The sequence below is a fragment of the Abrus precatorius genome, unplaced genomic scaffold, assembly GCF_003935025.1.
Source record: "Abrus precatorius isolate BTA unplaced genomic scaffold, Abrus_2018 Scaffold2, whole genome shotgun sequence".
Classification (NCBI taxonomy): Eukaryota; Viridiplantae; Streptophyta; class Magnoliopsida; order Fabales; family Fabaceae; genus Abrus; species Abrus precatorius.
Window position 1 is genome coordinate 27694599 of NW_020874362.1, and position 20314 is coordinate 27714912.

Here is a 20314-nt window from a genome sequence, read left to right on the forward strand (position 1 = left end):
ATATAAACTATTAAGTGTGTGTGTGTATATATATATATATCTGATCCCTAAACTAAGTCATAAACACCCGTCTCAATGGATCGCACATCAGATTGTAAAAAAAAACATCATCGACTGGTGGAAGGACTTCTGATGGCCCTCTTATGTGAAAAGTGCAAAAAAAAAAAAAAAAAAAAAAAAGGATGAGAGACGCGATAGGAAAAGCTAAAATGGATAATACATAGATGCTCTGGACCCAATATGGGGTTAAGACCCAAACGCCATAAAAAAGATACCCGAATCTCAGCCGTACCTGCGCAAAAGGCCTGATTCTAAAATATTTCCATCCTATGATTCTCAGATCATGGTCCTTCAAGTAATAGCTCATTAATAAGAGAAAACAAGATATATCGCTGTGACGTAACAAATTCCCACCATCCTACTCCCCTACCCCAATCAATCCCTCGTGATCCAAAACCAAAAAAGGACGTCGGCGCTAACCAGAGGAATTAACATGGATCGCGTAATCATAACTCGTGCCTATGTCGTGCACGACTTCTAGTATCGACACCACTCTCATATATTGTTACTTTGCTGAAGCCTCTACTAACTCAAGAACTAAAGTACTTTAATGGCCTAAAAAAAAAAGAATTAAACTACTTTTGTAGATAACTACTCCCTCTACATACCAGCACCCGGTTCTGCAAGGATAGAGTCCAATCATTAGTTTGGATCTTGGCTAGCACAATTATTCTGGTCATTCTATGCCTCCCAAAATTGCACGATTGAATGTCAGTAGGGCTTTAGGAGCAAGACTGAAAGAAACGATGTGTCACAAAAGGTCTCGTTTTGTGAAGATATGCAACCAACTCAAGCAAAGTGACCCTGACATCTCGAACAACCTTTCAACTTTCACGAACTATGGGAAGGACATCATTTTTGAACCCAATTCAGGCTTTAGGCCTATACACCACGAAAGGCTATGTCAAAGACCTAGACCCAGATAATCTACCCAAATCTAAGCCCAGCCCACGCAAAGGGACTAATTCTGGAATATTACCCTTGGGAATATTTCCAATGACCTAATCAGAGGCTATCCGGAAGGGCCCATTAGCGCCTATCCAGGGGCTGACATAAGTCACAAAGTAGCGAATGCCCCGCACCTATGCACTATACAAGATGATGACATGCAGGACTTCACTTTCTTGGAATCTTACTTATGCGAGCGTTGGTGGACCCTAGCAGATATACCATCAGTTGTTAACTCTGCTGTAAAGAAGCTACGTCCCCTTGCAAGTGTAATGTGCAGTCACTAGTTCCAATCTTGGCTTGTACAATAGAAACTATGAGGCATTTCGAATTCCAAATTAAAAAATATACACATAAGATACACAACAAAATTATTGGTATTCTGGTTTGACTACAAATTATTCATTCGTCACAGGAAGCTTCAAGAGTGCTAGATACTTAAAAAGCAACTAGTTAATTTTACACAGGAGCAAAGACCCAATTAAATCTGCAGAGACGAAAATGTATAACACAAGATCCGGGCCTGCAACAAAAACCACAAGATTTCACAGTAAAAAATAAAAGATGTGTGAAAACATACTATTGAACAGCCACGGACCAGAATACCAAAATGGAAGGAAAAATAAACAAAAAATTCTACCTGAAGGTGTTTATTTAAGCAGCAGTTTCTGTTACATTTCCTATTGTTTTGCGATCAAAGATTTCAATCCAGTATCCATCAGGATCCTTAATAAATGCTATACCTTTCATTTTCCCTGCAGAAAATTACACACAAAAAAAAAAGAAGTTGAAAGTAATGTCTGAAGCAGTACCGGTGGGAAAATTCCCTGATGGAATTAGCAGAATTCAGACATTTAACATTTGTACATCACAAGTTACTCAAAAATAGCAGCCAACAATCAAGATATGCAGTGTGGTTTCAATCGTCACACAGCATTATAATTAGGGTAAAAGATATTTTTAGTCATTAATAATATAGTGAAATTTGATTTTAATGCCCCAAAAATTTCTTGTTAGTTTTATTCCTCATAAATATTAAAATTTTTCAAAACAATATTTATCATAAATTATTGATGACATGATATGCATCTAAATATGCCAAAATGATAAAAACTATTTCTAAAATTTATGAGAATCAAAATAAAATAAAAAATAAAAAACAGAAGACTAAAATCAATTTTAGTTATGAAGACTAAAAATATATTTAAATCTTATAGTTTAGGGTTTAGGGTTTAGGGTGTACTATGTATCAATGACCACAACCCATCACTTGCACTTCATGGTTAAATATAACAAGATGAGAAAGCCTAAACAGAACAATGCCATTAAAATAAATCTTCTGTCTCTTTCTCTGAAGGAATTTTTTTTACCAAGGCAAGGAAGGCCATTCAACAAATTAGAAGTATTCGTTGGATAGTTACATCTAATCCCAGGCAACTCAAATATGAATACAAGTTGAGAACTATGGAGCCAACTAATAACTAACCCATTTAATTCAAACTCAAGCTTTTAAGAATAGTTTTCATCCCCAGGTTTCTAACTATTTTAAAATTTCATAGTCAAATTATCCCTTCAAAAATCTATAAACATGGATGTCATCATGCACATGAACAATACATACCTGAACAAAAATATTGTCATGTAGGAACCAAAACAATTAAGCAGTTATCTATGGTACAGTGGACCTCAGATACAAATCATTTGTAGCTGTTAAAAACAGTGATAACATATTTGCAACTGTATATGGGCAGCTCTAGAAAGTATTCAGAACCAAGAAAAATTGTTACCATCATCTGGTTTCTTAACAAACTCAACTCCCAGATTCTGAAATCTTTCACATGCCTTGTAGGTGTCATCAACAGTTATGCCAATGTGTCCTGTATACAGAAAGACAACTTACTACTAGAATTCAATCTCATTAAGTATCCAATAAGACAAACAGTATAAATAAATCTAGTAAATAGCCAATGGAAACAAATAACTAATTACAGACATGTTAATGACATAAAAACTAGTATAAAACATAGGCTAGTAAATAGCAGGAAAAATTAACTTTTCCAGTCCATCTGCATTATGGGGTAATGCACTGAAACTTAAATGGAAATCAAACTCACATATAATGGTGATAAGCATACTCTCGTGTGAACAATAACAACTTAAACACCTATTAGGTAGGCATTTTTTTAAAATGGTTTAACACGTGATTGAGTGTCATAAATCCATCTGACTCAGTTATGACTAATGACTGACAACTTATGATTTTGTTTTATGAGACTTGAGGTTAAATTATTTTGTCCATTCCTAATTTCCTAGTTTAAAATAATGTTGAACATTTTTCATTGTCTAAGTTTTATGGTTCAAAGTAACTCCGTTCATGATTCAAAAATTAGCTTGGCAATTCCCTATATGAATGACAGTTTGATAGCGTTGAATCTGAAAACAATGCAAATCATATTGCCAAAACAAATTCAGGAAACGCTTCCCATTCACACATTTGATAGTTAAGTATAGAGGGAAGATACAGTATAAAGATTAAATATCATAGATTGATACTGACTTGATATGATGTGACATATTAAAATGTGATGATAAGATGATAAAACTTAGAATCCTTATTTATACTAACCATACTCCTAGTTAAATAGGAAACATATCACCACGTCTGGAAATATGATAGCCAATCCTAATAGATAATGAGGAAATATAGAAACTAATCCTCCAGGATAATCCAAGATATTCTAAGATACCATCAAGATAATATCCGTGTATTCAAGCAATTACTACAAACATTTAAAAACTATGGCCCACTACATTCATCATTGATAAAACCACAGTAGTTAGTATCATACGAAACGCGATACAAATCTACCGATTCGATACGAATCTTTGCGGCAATGATACAAATTAAGATATGTATCGTTTTGAATCCAGAATCGTTTTACGAATCACATGAATTGATCGAATTGGTGCTGAGATGCAATTCTGTGGGCGGCACAATTAATCCTGTGAACCAGGTACAGTAAAAACCTTAAAAAATCATTTTTTTAAAATTTATTTTTACAGAAAGGCCAATTTTTACCTTAGATTGTTTCTGTTGGTAAACCTACTATGTAATATTAAAAGAAAATCATGTTTTCTCATTCCCCTTTCACTCTTTTCTTTCCTCTTTTTTCCACGTACACAATGTTCATGCTATTCCCTATTGCATTGTTGTCATTATTGTAATTTTTCTCACTTCCTATTCAATATTTCTGGTGGCCCGCTTTTCCTCTGCCACGGTTCCTTTTTTTTTTTTTATTTGGTTTCTTCTCTCTTTTCTACTTGCTATTTGCTGTTTGCATTGTTGTCATTAGTGTGAATCTTAATTTGCTTACAAGTATATATCACATTGTTAGTGATATATTATTTACTTCAAAATATTAATATATAGATGTTTTTTCATGTTACAATACTCTTATCTTTATGTTTTTTATGTTTTAAATTATTGATCTTGAATCTTCCAATTCAAAATACGATTCAATTTAAGATTCACAATTTAAATCCCAATTTAACTACTTTGGATAAAACTAATGCCTCTGTCAAGACAGTTTCTGCTGTACGAGAAAAATTTTTAGTAAGTATTCTATTCACAAGTCACAACTAAATGTAATTCATGAAATATGTTTCCTCAGAGCATCCAATAATAACCTAAACTTTACCACTACATAGAGGGCAAGAAGAATAGTCAGCAATTCAACAATTTTCTAAGATAGTAGACTCAAAATGTAACCAGCAAATCAAGAAAGGATTGGGGATTTGGAGTCAAACTCTATCAAATTAAATGAGATGTCACATACCAAAGCCACGAGGTTCAGAATTGCCATTGTGGTACCCTTTGAACTCTGGATCACTTTCAGTACCCCAATTACTGTACATTACATTATTGTTAAATAAGAGACGTGTGGATAAGTAAATCTGACAAATTTAGGGCTTGTTTACTTAGAGAAAATGTTTTTCTGTATTCATTTCTTACTTTTACTTTTACTTTTAATTACAAAAATGTCATTTTATTTTTACTCTATTTTGTATTGAGAAATGCTATATGTGCAAAAAAATTATACAATTTTTGTTACAAATTAAGGAAAAAGGACAAGAAGAAAAAATTATAAGATGGATGATGTGATGAAAAGAGATAGAACAAAATTTGCGGTGGGAATATTATAACTCTTTTCTATTTTCAAAATTTTTAAACCAAAACACAAAGCGAAAACAATATGGAGGTTTTATAATCAAACACGAAAATAGAAAACATTTTTTCAAACCAAACTACTCTTTATATTCCTTACTGTGTCAGTTCAATGGTAGCCTTCTGAGCGAAGGTCCAAACTGTTCTATCAACTGGATTACTTGGAGCTTCAGCTGTATCCTAAACAAGAAAAAGATGTCAGAAAAAATCAAGGCATGAAGTACAGGCACAACAGCATACACCGTACCTCATAGCCCATGAAGTACAGGCTGAACTTCATCTCTGGAAAATCCAACCTCTTAAGTAAACTAAACCAACCAACAAACTACCATCAGCATTCATAAAGTGGTAGCACCATTGATTCAAAATAAATAAAATTTCGTAGCTAGACATATAATATTCATAAATTAATAAAATCAAACCCGTGCAGAGCGTTACACTAGACACAACATATTAGTTCCATAGAAGGCAAAGTCCAATTTCAAGCACTAAAAAATAAATATATAACCAATCCAAAAATAGTTGTATCTAAAAGAAAAACTTACGACATGCCCAAGACGCGAGAATAAAAATCAAGGCTCACTTTGGGGTCTTTGATTCTAAACATCTGCAATTGAAATAAGAGTTAAAAAAATGAAATCGGAACAAAGACGCAAACAATAACAATAATAACGAATTAGAAATGTGAATGGATGAGAACTCACAGTTTGTTGCATGAAGTAACCCTTAGTAGCTTGGTCTGGAGTTGTATGGAGGCCGGGGTTGTTAGAAGGTGACTCCTTGGGTTCCGCAGCCATTGAGAAGAATCGGAATCGAATCGATTTCTGAGAAGAAAAAAGAGAAGGTTGAGAACATTGAGATAGGAAACAAGAGTGGAGATTGAAAGCAGAAGGGGGGATTTGGAACCTTGGTTTTGGGGGTGAGTGAGAAAGAGAATGGGATTAGATGAGGTGATAGGAAAGGTTGAGGATTGGCGATGAATCGAAGGCGAAAGAGGCGGTGTAAGGAAGCGGCAGCTGCCATTTGGCAGATTTGGTATTTATAGGAGCGATTCAGAGAGAGAGAGAGAGAGATTACGTACCTTTCGATTTTGGAGATGAGATGAGAGTGAGTGCATAGCCTGCTAATGCTGCGAGTGAATGAAGCCAGACAATATCCTATTTTTATTTTATTATTGTTATTTTCATTTTAATGTTTATTTATTATTAATTGAAAGAAAGAAAAAATGTGCTTATGCCACACAGATATTCTAAATTATTAAGAGCAAAAATATCAATGCAATGAAATTGAGTTTTTTAAATTATTATTTTATAAATCTTGTTAGGAACTTACCAAATACATCATTCTTGATTAAGTTATAATTTTTTTATCCAATTCTGCTATTTTCTTCAGAGCTAATTTCTTTCTTCCCCCTTCTCTGATTTTGCATTTCTCTCTTTTTGTCTTTCTAATGCTTGTTTGAATAAGTGAAGTAAAATAAAAATAAATTTTAAATGAAATAATGTGTTTGGATTTGTAAAAATAATAAAATGTAAAATAAAATTATGTAGTTAAAATATAGAAAAACCATAACACCTTTATTAAAATGTATTGAACGATATTTGATAAAGATAAAATAGAGAGAGCAATAATAATTTCAGTGCTCATTCCATTTCACAGCAACTTGTGCAATAATAATTTCAGTGCTCATTCCATTTCACAGCAACTTGTGCAAGAAACTTGTAGTTGTGAGCACTAAAATTAAGCAATTTCTCCTCTCTTTTTTAAAGCCCAATCAAACTATTGAAATACAACAATTTCACTCTATATTCTAATCTATCGTATTTTAATGAAAACAAATAACACGTAAAGATCCTTCTCTTTTTCCCTTGTTACTACTTGATCTCTGTATGCATGGCTGATTTTTGGAATCAGGGATTGATGATTGGTTATTGTGATTTGTGATTATTGCTGATTGTCATTATTCGTGGGTGGCGAGAGGTTGGTGAGTTGTTGGGAATCTTTGATACAGGAGTTGTCATTCATTGATTAGTAGTATGATAGAAATTAGGACACGTGTAGATTGCTATCACCCATTGATTAGTAATATGATAGAAATTAGGACACGTGTAAATTCTAATTGAATTGATTAGATTCTATTGTAATTTGAGAGTCGGTTAAGTAGTGAAGTATTATAAATAGAACGGTTTGTGAAATGTCATATATACAAAAAAATATACTGAATTCTTGTAAACCTTTTTTTTTCAATAATATTGCATATCGAAGTTCATTCTCTATCTTGAACTCCCTTGCTTTCTTTTGGTTCTTCGAATAATACACTATTCCTAGTTCCATCTATATCAATTGGTATCAATCTGGTTCTTCCTTCGAAATCATTCATGGCAGAAAACACACGCACTCAAGCATCTGTTCGTGAAGTTGAAGAACGTATCAGCACTAAGATGGAAGCGAAATTCATGGAACTTGCAGCATCGATGCAGCGAACCTTGATCTAGAACATGCAAGAACTGTTTCAGCAACATGCACACGATAATCACCATCTTCTGGGTCTAGAAGTCCAAAGCGAAGTGGGAGATCTTCTTCCTATTCTTGCAATACAGGATTGGCACGTTTAGATTTTTCAAGATTTAACGGCGATGTGGTTAAACAATGGTTAATCCAGTGTGAGACTTTCTTTTCTGTTGATAACACACCTGATGATTATAAAGTGAGGTTAGCAGTTGTACATTTTGAAGGAAAGGCACTTCAGTGACATAGTGCTTATGTGAAAACAGTGGGGTTCAAAAATTTACCATCTTGGCTTGAATATACACAAATCTTGCTTGATAGATTTGGGGAAATTTGTGAGGATCCAATGGCAGATTTGATGAAGTTGAGACAGAAAAGTTCTATTGCAGACTATCATGAAGAATTTGATTCTATTGTGTCACGTGTGGAATTATCTGAAGAACACCAATTAAGTTGTTTCTTAGGAGGGTTAAAACAAGATGTTCAAATGATGATTCGCATGTTTCAACCTAATTCTGTGCGAAAATCCTTTTCCCTTGCAAAAATGTATGAATCCTCTACCTTAAATAACCCTAAATTCAAACCATTTCTAAAAAACCAGAAGCCACAATCTTCTTCTAAATCACCTATAATTTCTGACGCACCTAAACCAGTAGAATCCACACCTATACATGCCAAACACAAAGCACAAACCATTAGGAACATGACACCTGCATATATGAGTGAGAGGAGAGCTAAAGGTCTATGCTACTTCTGTGATGAACCTTTTACCACAGAACATAGATTAACCCACAAAAAGCTCCAAATTCATGTGTTAGAGGTTGAGGACTTGGAGGATCAGTTAAGTAATGAATCAGACAGTGAGGATAGACAACAAGATCATCGGTTAGAACCCTTGATTTCTGTTCATGCACTCACAGGAATAGCTAGTTTCAGAACCATGAGAGTGACTGGTTACTGTTGGAAAAAACCATTACACATCTTGATAGACAGTGGTAGCACACATAACTTCTTAGATGTACAATTGGCTCAAAAATTGGGGTGTAAAATTGCTATCAGGGAACCTGTCTCTGTCACTGTGGCTGATGGGAATAAGGTGTCAATATCTGAGGTAGTTTAAGGGTTTTCTTGGTCCATTCAGAATACAACCTTTGTTTCTGATATGCTGTTATTGCCACTTGGATGCTGTGATTTAGTTTTGGGAATAGAATGGTTGGTGACCTTAGGAGACATCACATGGAACTTTCACAAGTTAACTATGGAATTCTTTGTGCAAGGAAAAAAACATGTTTTAAGAGGAGCTTCAGCCAGTGGACTTAAAACAGTAAGAAGACAACAACTGTATCGGACACTTTCTTCTGGGGTACATTTATCAATGCTCAATGTTGGAGATGATAGTGGAAACTCTCTTCTGCATTCCTTGACAACTCATGCCACTCAACCAGAACTTCATGCTGACATTCAAACTCTTTTGCTTAAATTTGATGATGTTTTTCAGGTGCCTACTGAACTTCCCCCTGTGAGACCAGGTTATGATCATAAAATTCCCTTAGCACAGGGAGTCAATCCTGTTAGCAAGAGACCCTATAGGTATGCCAAACAGCAAAAAGATGTCATTGATGGGTTAGTTCAAGAATACCTCAGATCTGGCCTTATTCAGAATAGTGATAGCCCTTATGCTAGTCCAGTCGTTTTGGTAGGGAAGAAAGATGGAGGGTGGAGACTTTGTGTTGACTACAGGAAACTTAACAAAGGCACTATTAAAAACAAGTTTCCAATTCCTCTTGTGGATGATCTATTGGATGAGTTACATGGTTCAGTGGTGTTCTCCAAAATTGACCTTCGGTCTGGATATAATCAAGTGCAAATGGCTATAGATGACATTCATAAAACTGCATTCAAGACTCATGGTGGGCACTATGAATACTTGGTCATGCCATTTGGTCTTACAAATGCACCTGCAACTTTTCAAGGCCTAATGAATGTTGTTTTTCAAGAGTATTTGAGGAAGTTTTTGCTAGTATTTTTTGATGATATCTTAATATACAGTAAGAGCTTGACATATCACCTTGTTCACCTACACATGGTCTTACAGACAATGAGGGCTAATTCCTTATATGCTAAGAAATCCAAATGTTATTTCGCTGTTCTTAAAGTTGAATATCTCGGACACTTTATTTCTAAAGATGGTGCTCTACTGATCCTGCAAAAATAGAGGTTGTAAAGCAGTGGCTATTACCTCAAACACTAAAACAGCTAAGAAGTTTTTTAGGATTAGCGAGTTATTATAGACGATTTGTTAGTAGATATGGTTCCGTTGCTAAGCCCTTGACAAATATGTTAAAAAAGGACAATTTCTGCTAGACTCCTCAAGCTAAGGAAGCTTTTCTTCACTTGAAACAGCAACTTATACAAGCACCAGTCTTGGCCTTACTTGATTTTTCCAAAGAATTTGTAGTAGAGGTTGATGCTTCTGGATAGGGGATTGAAGCTGTCCTCATGCAGGATCACCATCCCATTGCATTTATTAGTTGAAGTTAATCAGCAACAATAGTCCTTGTCCACTTATGAAAAAGAACTTTTGGTTGTAGTGTTTGCAGTCCAGAAATGGAGTCATTATTTGCTCAACAGAAAATTCATCATCAAGACTGATCATCGCAGCTTGAAGTATATTTTAGACCAACGGCTTACAACTGCCTTTCAACAAAAATGGCTAGTCAAGTTGATGGAGTTTGATTTTCATATTGAATATAGACAGGGACATGAGAATGTGGCAGCAGATGCTTTGTCAAGGCTTGAACATATCCAATGTAATGCAGTAGCCATCCATCAACCTGATTCTGATATGCTTACTAGGATTCAACAGTTATGGCAAACTGATCCTGCAACACAAAGAATCATTGCAGAATTGCAATATAGTAGCTCTTCTCGTAAGCATTATTCATGGCAGAAGGAAGAACTGAGAAGGAAAAGGAGATTAGTGGTTGGAAAGGATATGCAGTTGAGGACTGATATACTGTTATAGATTCATGCTTCTGCTTGTGGAGGTCATTCTGGAAGGGATGCCACTTTGCAGAGAATTAAATCAGTTGTCTATTGGAAAGGAATGTCTCGGGATGTGAAGTCATTTGTGCACCAATGTGTTACGTGCCAGCGAAATAAATATGAGAATGCAGCTTCCCCTGGACTGTTACAACCCTTGCCTATTCCTGAGTTTGTTTGGTAGCACATCACTATGGACTTCATTGAGGGATTGTCTAAATTCTTTGGTAAGCAAGTTATCTTTGTTGTTATTGATAGATTAAGCAAAGCAGCTCATTTTATGGCCTTGAAACATCCTTACTCTACTTCTGATGTGGCTCAAAGTTTCTTAGATAATGTTTTCAAGTTACATGGGTTTCCTGCCTCAATTACCAGTGATAGGGATCCTATTTTTGTAAGTCAATTTTGGAAGAAATTCATGTCACTTCAAGGTATACAGGTTCAATTGTCAACTGCTTACCACCTACAAACAGATGGCCAATCTGAAGTGGTAAATAGATGTCTTGAAACTTATCTCAGATGCATGTGTTCAGATACTCCAGAGCAGTGGTCTAAGTGGTTGACACTAGCAGAATTGTGGTACAATACTACTTATCACAACACAATTAAAGCCAGTCCTTATGAGATAGTATATGGTCAAGTTCCTCCTACTCATCTACCTTATCTTCCTGGAGAATCTAAGGTTGAATTAATAGACAGAAGCTTGCAGAAAAGAGAAGAGATGCTGAAATTAATCAAGTTCCATATGAAGAGAGCCCAAGAGAGGATGAAACAACTTGCCGATAAACATAGATTAGACAAGAGCTTTCAGATTGGTGAATTAGTCTATGTAAAATTACATCCCTATAGGCAAGTCTCAGTTGCATTTCAAAGCAATGCCAAATTGTCTCCCAAGTATTATGGTCCTTACCCAATTGTGGATCAAATTGGTGCAGTAGCATACAAGATCAGGTTACCTGCAGGTTCTCAAATTCATGATGTATTCCATGTCTCCCAATTAAAGAAGTTTGTTGGCGACGCTGTTGTCGCTAGTCAGTGTTCGAGTACAAATGCAGATACAATTGTAAAGGAACTTGAAGCTATTATTGACAGGATGACAGTGAAAAGAGGCAATCGGGCAGTCACCAAGGTTTTAGTGAAATGGAAACACCAGCTACTTGAGGAGGCCACTTAGGAATTCTTTTATGATTTGAAAAAGAAATTTCCCAATTTTAATCCTTGAAGACACGGATTCTTTCAAGCAGAGGGGATTGATACAGGAGTTGTCATCCATTGATTAGTAGTATGATAGAAATTAGGACACGTGTAGATTGCTATCACCCATTGATTAATAATATGATAGAAATTAGGACACGTGTAAATTCTAATTGAATTGATTAGATTCTATTGTAATTTGAGAGTCGGTTAAGTAGTGAAGTATTATAAATAGAACGATTTATGAAATGTCATATATACAAAAAATAACTGAATTCTTGTAAACTTTTTTTTTTCAATAATATTGCATATCGAAGTTCATTCTCTATCTTGAACTCCCTTGTTTTCTTTTGGTTCTTCGAATAATACGCTATTCCTAGTTCCATCTTTATCAATCTTTATTCTTTTGCTTTTTGTTTTTATTTTACAGTATTTACACCACAAACTAAAGTGTAACTTTTTCGATGAATTCATTGTCTATGCCATAGTTTCTTATAGAAGAAATCCACTCCTCAACATTGTTCAACTCTACTTCTGCAACTCAGATATGAAACTATTTCCTACGATGTACAGCGTGTTAGAAAACTTCATTAAAGATGATCTAACGGTGATATTGGAAAAGTTGCATAATCGATTTAGCCCTAAATGAAAAATCATCACTACCCATTATCTTGTCTTGTAAATCATGTATAAAACACTTCAATCAGTGTTTGAAATTTTAGAAATTAGTTTTGATGTGCCCACAGAAAAAACAAACAAGCACTAAATAGTTTTAAGACCGTACAAAATAAACTGAGTTTTAAGATAAAATTATTTTATGAAATTTATATGTACATATGAATAATTATCATTATAAAATTATAAAATATTAAATTTAATTCATAGGCATGTTTCAAAGTGTTTTTGTTTTCTTATTTTTAAAAGATATTTTATAAAATGTTATTAAAGAAAAGGGGAAGAGGGGGAGGGAACTTGTTTGATGAAATCATTTTGAAAACAAATTTTGAATAGAAGTGTTTAACAATGGAAGATGAAGTTTCATAAGAAATTGATTGCTATCTACCACGAGTCCACGACCCATTTTATTATTAACCTTGTCATCACCACAAAGATTCCAAAGAATGGGAGTTCCAATGTTGGATAGTCTGGATTATTATATGTCCTTAGTTCTTACTAAACACATGATTAAATTTTAATATTTTTTTTGTGAATTAAAAAACTTGACCATATATTACATGATAATTCAGTGACTCATCCAAATTTTTGCTCACAAACACACGGCATATATTTCATTTGACTTTTTCTTGAATTGGTTCTGCCAAACCTTCCTTCATCGAAATCCTCGACAAACTTTCCAAGACTTTAATTTCCCTTCACACTAGCTTGCATTCTTTGAGTGATCAACTCCTTAGGCATTATTAATGATTCGTTTGCATGCAAGCACCAGCTTGAGGAGGGACCGTTTTTGTCTCAAGGTGATGTTTAAGCTCTAGGGAGTGTTTCAACGAAAGATAAAACAAAATAGAAAATAAGAAACAGAGTCAAAATAAGGTATAAAACATTTATTATTTAGATGAGCAAATATAGAAAAGAAAACAAGTGAAAATTTTCTCTACTTATTTAAATGAATAAAAAACACATAACAGCATCGGCAAGAATAGCATCTAAATTCCCTCCGTGCACGGATGGTGGAGAATGAAGGTTCACTACTCGATCAATACCTGAAACGTATTAAACTAGAGATGATTCACTTAAATTTATTATCCTAGAGATGATTTACTAGAGACTTGGTTCTCGCATTTATTAGTTTATATATCAAATAGAATTCATCTTTTGATTCCTTGATAATGATACATTAAGTCCTTTACAATGAAGGTAGTTCATGGAATATGACATCTTTCGTTTTCTCTTGTTTCCAAATTACTTGTATAAGCAACTCCAATAATTCAGCTAATATTTTTCATTTTTATTCAAGTTAAAAAACTATACAGATTAAAAAACTAATTATCATTAAAGTTAGTTAATAAATTATCTTATTTTTCTTCTATTAATAAATATTTTCTAATACTCAAACAACACAAATAATACAGATATTTTATATGAATACAACAATATTAATAGCAATAATAATTAATATTATTTTAGACTCATAAAAACAAACAAATAAATAAGAATAATTTTTTCTAGACAGATAAATATAAACATGAATAATATTACAATATATGCATTTCCATGTAAAAATTATGAGTAAATTGAAAAACTATGAACTCAGTTGGCTATGTATGTTTTATGATTAAATTTAATTTAGAATAACGTATAAATTATACCTTTTTCTCACAATATAATCTTATTTTTTACTTACTTATTTATTAATTTCATATTAAAATTTGAAAATTAAAATTATTACTTATTTTTATTATTTTATTTTGAAATTTTATTTTATATATATATCAAAGACTATAAAACTAGTTGGATTCTAAGAATACTTGGGGGATTTATATGGAAACATTCACTCCCCTTGGGTAGGAAAAATCACAGTCGGCATCATAAGCCATTTATGGTCTGACACGTACGCAACACGACACGTGCCTACCATAGATTAATCTTCCCTCAGCTTGACAATTTCCCACGGCTTTGCCTCATTCACAAACGAAAGAGGACAAATCAAAAGGCACTTCTATATCGTCTGACTAACCAAAGTTACATAACATGACGTGACTATACATATCTTATCCACGTGGTCGTAAATTTAATGTAAACGAGCCTTGTCCTCAACGTCTCAACGAACACTTGCTTCAACTACTCACATTTTCATACAGCAGCAAAGCCACAATCACACACCTCTTAATCAATTCTTCGCCGATGCAGAGATCAGGTTACGGTCGCGATGGAATATACAGGTCATTAAGACCTTCTTTGCTTCTCCCAAACGATCCCAACCTATCCCTCGTTTCCTTCCTCTTCGCAAGAGTTTCTTCTTTCGCCGCCAAAACAGCACTCGTCGATTCCCATTCTTCCCAAACTCTTTCATTCTCACAACTCAAAACCCAAGTCGCAAGGCTCGCCCATGGTTTCCTCCGCCTCGGAATAAACAAAAACGACGTCGTTCTCTTGCTCCTGCCCAACACCATCCACTCTCCCATATGCTTCCTCGCCGCCGCCGCAATTGGCGCTGTCGTGTCCACCGCCAACCCTATTTACACCGTTGAGGAACTCTCCAAGCAAGTCAAGGACTCCAAACCCAAGCTTGTTATCACCGTCCCCGAATTATGGGACAAAGCGAAGAATCTCAACCTCCCCGCAGTGATTATCGGCGCCGAGGAAAGCACAAGTTCGACGGTCACGAGTTTGGACGCCGTGATGGAGGGCACGGCGACGGAGCTGCCGGAAAACGGCGTGAAGCAGGGAGATACGGCGGCGCTTTTGTACTCCTCGGGGACCACGGGATTGAGCAAGGGGGTGGTCCTGACGCACCGGAATTTCATCGCGGCGGCGTTGATGATTGGCATGGACGACGATTTGGCGGGAGAGGTTAACGGCGTGTTCCTCTGCTTTTTGCCGATGTTTCACGTGTTTGGACTGGCGGTTGTGACGTACGCGCCGCTTGTGCGAGGGAGTGCGGTGGTGGTGATGAGGAAGTTCGAGTTGGAGGCCTTGGTGAAGACAATTGAGAAGCATAAGGTGACGAACATGTGGGTGGTGCCTCCCATTTTGCTTGCTCTGGCGAAACAGAGTGTTGTTGGTAAGTATGATCTTTCGTCGTTGAAGCGTATTGGTTCTGGTGCTGCTCCTCTTGGAAAAGACTTGATGGAAGATTGTGCCAAACGATTACCTCATGCTACAGTTTGTCAGGTAATTTATCATCTTTTCTCCAAAAAAGTGAAAATTGTTAACCTTCTAACAATAATATCTTTTTCTTTTCTTTAAAAAAAAAATGTTGTTTGTAGAAACTACACGTCCCCCTTTATGATTTATGGCATTAAAAAATATATACAATTAGTGAGAGATAAAAATAATTATATTGCATCTTACATATTACATCAATTTTTAATGATTCAAATTACTATTACAGTATCTATCCAATTTTTTTTATGCTCATTTTGCCTTTATTTTTAAATAATAGAATTTACATAATGTTCTTGTGCTCTCAGGGCTATGGTATGACAGAAACTTGTGGCATAGTTAGTATGGAGAATCCAAGAGTAGGGATTCGTCATAGCGGGTCAGCAGGAACTCTGGCTTCCGGAGTCGAAGCTCAAATAGTGAGTGTGGAAACACAGAAGGCGCTACCTCCTACACAGTTGGGTGAGATATGGGTACGGGGTCCTAACATGATGCAAGGTACAGTGCATGCCGTGTAGCATTTATTTTTCTCTTTCAAGAAAGAGTGTCAAATAACCCTTCAGTGGTGTCTCATTTTATTGTACTTGAGTCTTAAAAACAAAAAACTGAAAATTCCCATGTCATAAGTGAAAACATAACACAGAAGGAACTCCCTCCTACACAGTCAATCTTCTAAGTGTGATGTAACAAATTATTGGCTTTTTGGAACAAATTAGAAAGCAGCACAAATACAACAAATGCATTCCTATCACAAAATGTGTTGGGCCGGCTGAATTCTTAAAATACCCTTGTCCTTCAACATTTCTACCATCGTATTATAATCTTATTGGAGCAAAATCTTCACACACGGTCAGCGTTCCTTCTTCGTGCTTTTAAATAATTTTGTAATCACATAAAATGCATTCTAAAACTGTGTTGACCCTAGAATGACCAAATTCTTCTTGTTTCACTCAATGTTTTCTGATGGGATGTGGGGGATCGTGTTTTTACTTCATATGGAGTTTGGCAGTTACTCGTTCTTTACTCTTTTTCTATATAAACCTAGTGGAACTGTTACAAAAATTTTCAGGTTATCATAACAATCCACAGGCCACAAGACTGACTATAGATAAAAAGGGGTGGGTACATACAGGAGATCTTGGATATTTTGATGAAATTGGGCAACTTTTTGTTGTTGACCGTATCAAAGAACTGATCAAGTACAAAGGTTTTCAGGTATGTAATGCAAAAGCCATGTCAATAATGAAAGTTAATTTTTTGGGTATGCAATACATTTCATGGTGGTATATCTGAAATGTTAAGAAAATCCTTGTCAGTACTTGATTATCCGAAAGATAATGGGGGTGTTAGGATGCACTAAATAAATGTTTCATGTCCCAATTTGTTAGTTTCAATCGTAGTAATGTAAGTCCATAATTATGCATGAGCTGATCTGTTTGGGTAATTGTGTTGTATATATTAAATCCTTCTGGACTTTCATCTTACTGAATTATGAGCTGTTTGTCTCATTGTAACTAGGTTGCACCAGCAGAACTTGAGGGGCTTCTAGTTTCTCACCCTGAAATACTAGATGCTGTTGTTGTCCCGTTAAGTATCGCATACTTGATCTGTACTTTAATTTTTCACTTTTTGTATCTATTATTAGAAATTCATAGTTGAGTTACTTCATTTCTGTAGATATCCGGATGATGAGGCTGGTGAGGTTCCAATTGCCTTTGTTGTTCGTTCACCCAACAGTTCACTGACTGAAGAAGAAGTTCAGAAGTTCATTGCTAATCAGGTAAGAGAGAGATAAACAACGAGCTTTATCCGATTTTCTCTCCTAAATTAATAGACTTTGTCTTGCCAAGATATAACTTAGGAGGATTGCAATAAATGAAAAGATAGTTGTGAGATTTTTTTTAAAAAAAAAATGTGCCCGCTTTTAAAGAAAATTGCTTTGTTTTAAACACCAAACTCTTCTAGGCATAGGATACTGAGTTGTTTAATCCTCTTAAGCAGGCAAAATATGGGTAAGATAGTTTGTGTGCTATTAAACTATGAAGCTTGAATGGAGCATTTGTTCATACTTGTTTTCACTGTTGGTCCGTTTATCACATCTGAATGATTGGTCTATGTGCATTTATCAGGTTTACTCATTTATATTATTGTTTACAGGTTGCACCTTTCAAAAAATTGAGAAGGGTGACATTCATCAGCAGTGTTCCTAAGACAGCTTCAGGAAAAATCCTCCGAAGAGAGCTTAATGCAAAAGTCCGATCCAAAATATAACATATTACAATTTATTTTGGGGGGTCAATTTTCTGAGATAGAGTGCAAGTTTGGAGTGCATCCTGCAGAATAGATAGAAATAGCCAACCAGTAACCACGTAACAATCCCGCCGTAGTTCAGAGTGAAGTAGCATTGCTTTGCACCCAAATGTTGTGAATTTTACGGTAAGCAATGGTAAATCTCGACTGTTTACATCAGTCAACAGAGAAAAAGAAGAGCGAAATTGACCGTTTCCTAGTGTTTGTGGACTGAATTTGTCTCTTTAAAATAACAAAATGTGTAAAGTTAAAAATAAATGTAAAATAGTATTTATGTCTGATTCAAAGTAAAGATTTGCATGTAACTTACATTCACATGTGTATAATTTATTTACGTACAAAATTTAAATGCAGTATAATAAATACTTTTTATATTGATGTTTAATTATAATTGAAGTTTTATTTAATAATTTATAATAATATTAAATACAAAATACTTTTATTAAAATAAAATTTTAATTTTAATTAATAAACAGTACAAACAATATTTAAAATGTATTGTATAAGTATTTTGTTTTTTATTTATTTAGAAAGACGTCATGTCATGTATATGAAATGGAAATGTTATATGCAAAATTTTCTTGGGTCAGCGTAACAAAAAAATTACAATCTTCAAGTCTTTTAAATTTAAAATACCTAGTAGTCTAACCTTGAAAAGGATATGGATCTTGCCAATTAATAATTTAAAAGTACGTATTAAATAAAATTTTTATTAAGAATTAAACTAGAAATATATTAAAACTTATAATGAGAATCTATTAATAATATTTTTAATAAAATATATTTTCACTTTTTTAATCAATATTTTAATTGACATTTTTTCTTAAAATTTATTGTAAATTTAATTTTCTTTAGATCAATAATAGTTAAACTTTTATTTTCTTATTTTATACAATTGTTTTTACTTTTTTTTTATAACATATAACTTTATTATTATTTAACATTTGCCTTATATTTAAAAATAATAATTTTTAATTACTTTCAAATTTCTTTTTTTTTCCCTCAAATCTTACATTTCTAAAATTAATTTCTTTCAAATTTTAATATGAATATTTTTACTCAAATTTTTGGTAGATATACTTTAAAAATAATTTTTTAGTTTTTAAAATTTTCTTATTTCCTGCTTAAATATAAACTACTAATAATATTTATTTTAAAATTATATTTTATTTAACATAGTACAGTGTAATTTTAGAAAATAACCAATTCTCCGGTAAATCCAACATATTAAATTAGAAATCATGGATAGAATTAACGTTGCTACCACTTCATGGCGGCACAATTTAATACAGTCACTGGTTTTCTAATGTAGTATAATATCTCATAATTTTAACATTTGTTATATCAGCGTTGGAAAATATTTATTACTTTTAATTTTTCAAATAAATTATTTTTATATTTAAATATCTTCTTTTATCAAAATCTTAGTTTTTTTCCTTTCATTCTCAGACCTGAATTAACCATTGAACCATACCTTTTTTTTGTATTTTTTTTTTCAAGTTTGGACTTTTTTATATTTAATTTCTCAGCGAAGTTTAGCTCTGTGTTATAACTTCAAATCTTGGAACTATAAGTTTGAAAAAATGTTTACAGAATAATCACTCCTTCAAAGAGGGTTAATCTCAACACTATCATTCAATGACTTCTCTTTTGTATGTCCTTGGAATTAGGCACACGATTGTATTTAATTTTATTTTTCTCTTTCGATTTCTACAAACAGATGTATAGAGTGATATCATTAGGTAATAAACATAAAAAATATATTATTTTATCAGTAAAACTAGTTAACAAACTTCTTTAATTTTTATTAAAATGTTTAAAAAAGAAAAAAGATAAAAAAGATAAAGAAATGTCTCGTTTCAACTTTCAAAATCAAAACAGGCCAAAATTTTCAGTGATGATTTATTCTGACAGTTACATATCATTGCCAATAAATATATAATCAATGTATTATAAAATTTTACTATCACCAATCCTTATTAAAATTTCAAAATAAAAATATCAAGTATTTATTGTGTCAAAAACCAACTAAAAGAAATTAGTGATGTTACATACAATATCATTTCTTAATATTGAACTGATGAAACTTTTGACTCCCTATAGTTCAAGTTCCAAAATTTAAATTAAGGAACTCCTTCGTTTTATATTATTTGTCTTTTAGAACACTTGTGGTACACATGATAT

At 33.7% G+C, this 20314-nt stretch overlaps 2 protein-coding genes across 3 annotated transcripts; one reads left to right on the forward strand and one right to left on the reverse strand.

Moving 5' to 3' along the window:
- Window positions 1-204: 204 nt before the first annotated feature.
- Window positions 205-6366, reverse strand: LOC113858021 (lactoylglutathione lyase). 2 transcript variants are annotated; one of them, XM_027490422.1, is made up of 9 exons: window positions 6315-6366; window positions 5938-6057; window positions 5779-5840; window positions 5481-5541; window positions 5334-5413; window positions 4845-4915; window positions 2796-2885; window positions 1649-1763; window positions 205-1531 (listed from the first exon to the last, which is right to left on the reverse strand). In XM_027490422.1, exons 1-8 carry the CDS (start codon window positions 6348-6350, stop codon window positions 1663-1665), a joined length of 621 nt encoding a protein of 206 aa, XP_027346223.1. In that variant the 5' UTR covers window positions 6351-6366; the 3' UTR covers window positions 205-1531; window positions 1649-1662. The 2 variants fall into 2 exon arrangements, with proteins under 2 accessions (XP_027346223.1, XP_027346222.1); XM_027490421.1 differs by having other exon boundaries at window positions 224-1531; window positions 6140-6352.
- Window positions 6367-14714: 8348 nt separating this feature from the next.
- LOC113858955 (4-coumarate--CoA ligase-like 7) lies at window positions 14715-18485 on the forward strand. Its single transcript, XM_027491767.1, has 6 exons — window positions 14715-15829; window positions 16129-16318; window positions 16890-17035; window positions 17339-17406; window positions 17498-17600; window positions 17978-18485. Exons 1-6 carry the CDS (start codon window positions 14840-14842, stop codon window positions 18089-18091), a joined length of 1611 nt encoding a protein of 536 aa, XP_027347568.1. The 5' UTR covers window positions 14715-14839; the 3' UTR covers window positions 18092-18485.
- Window positions 18486-20314: the final 1829 nt, after the last annotated feature.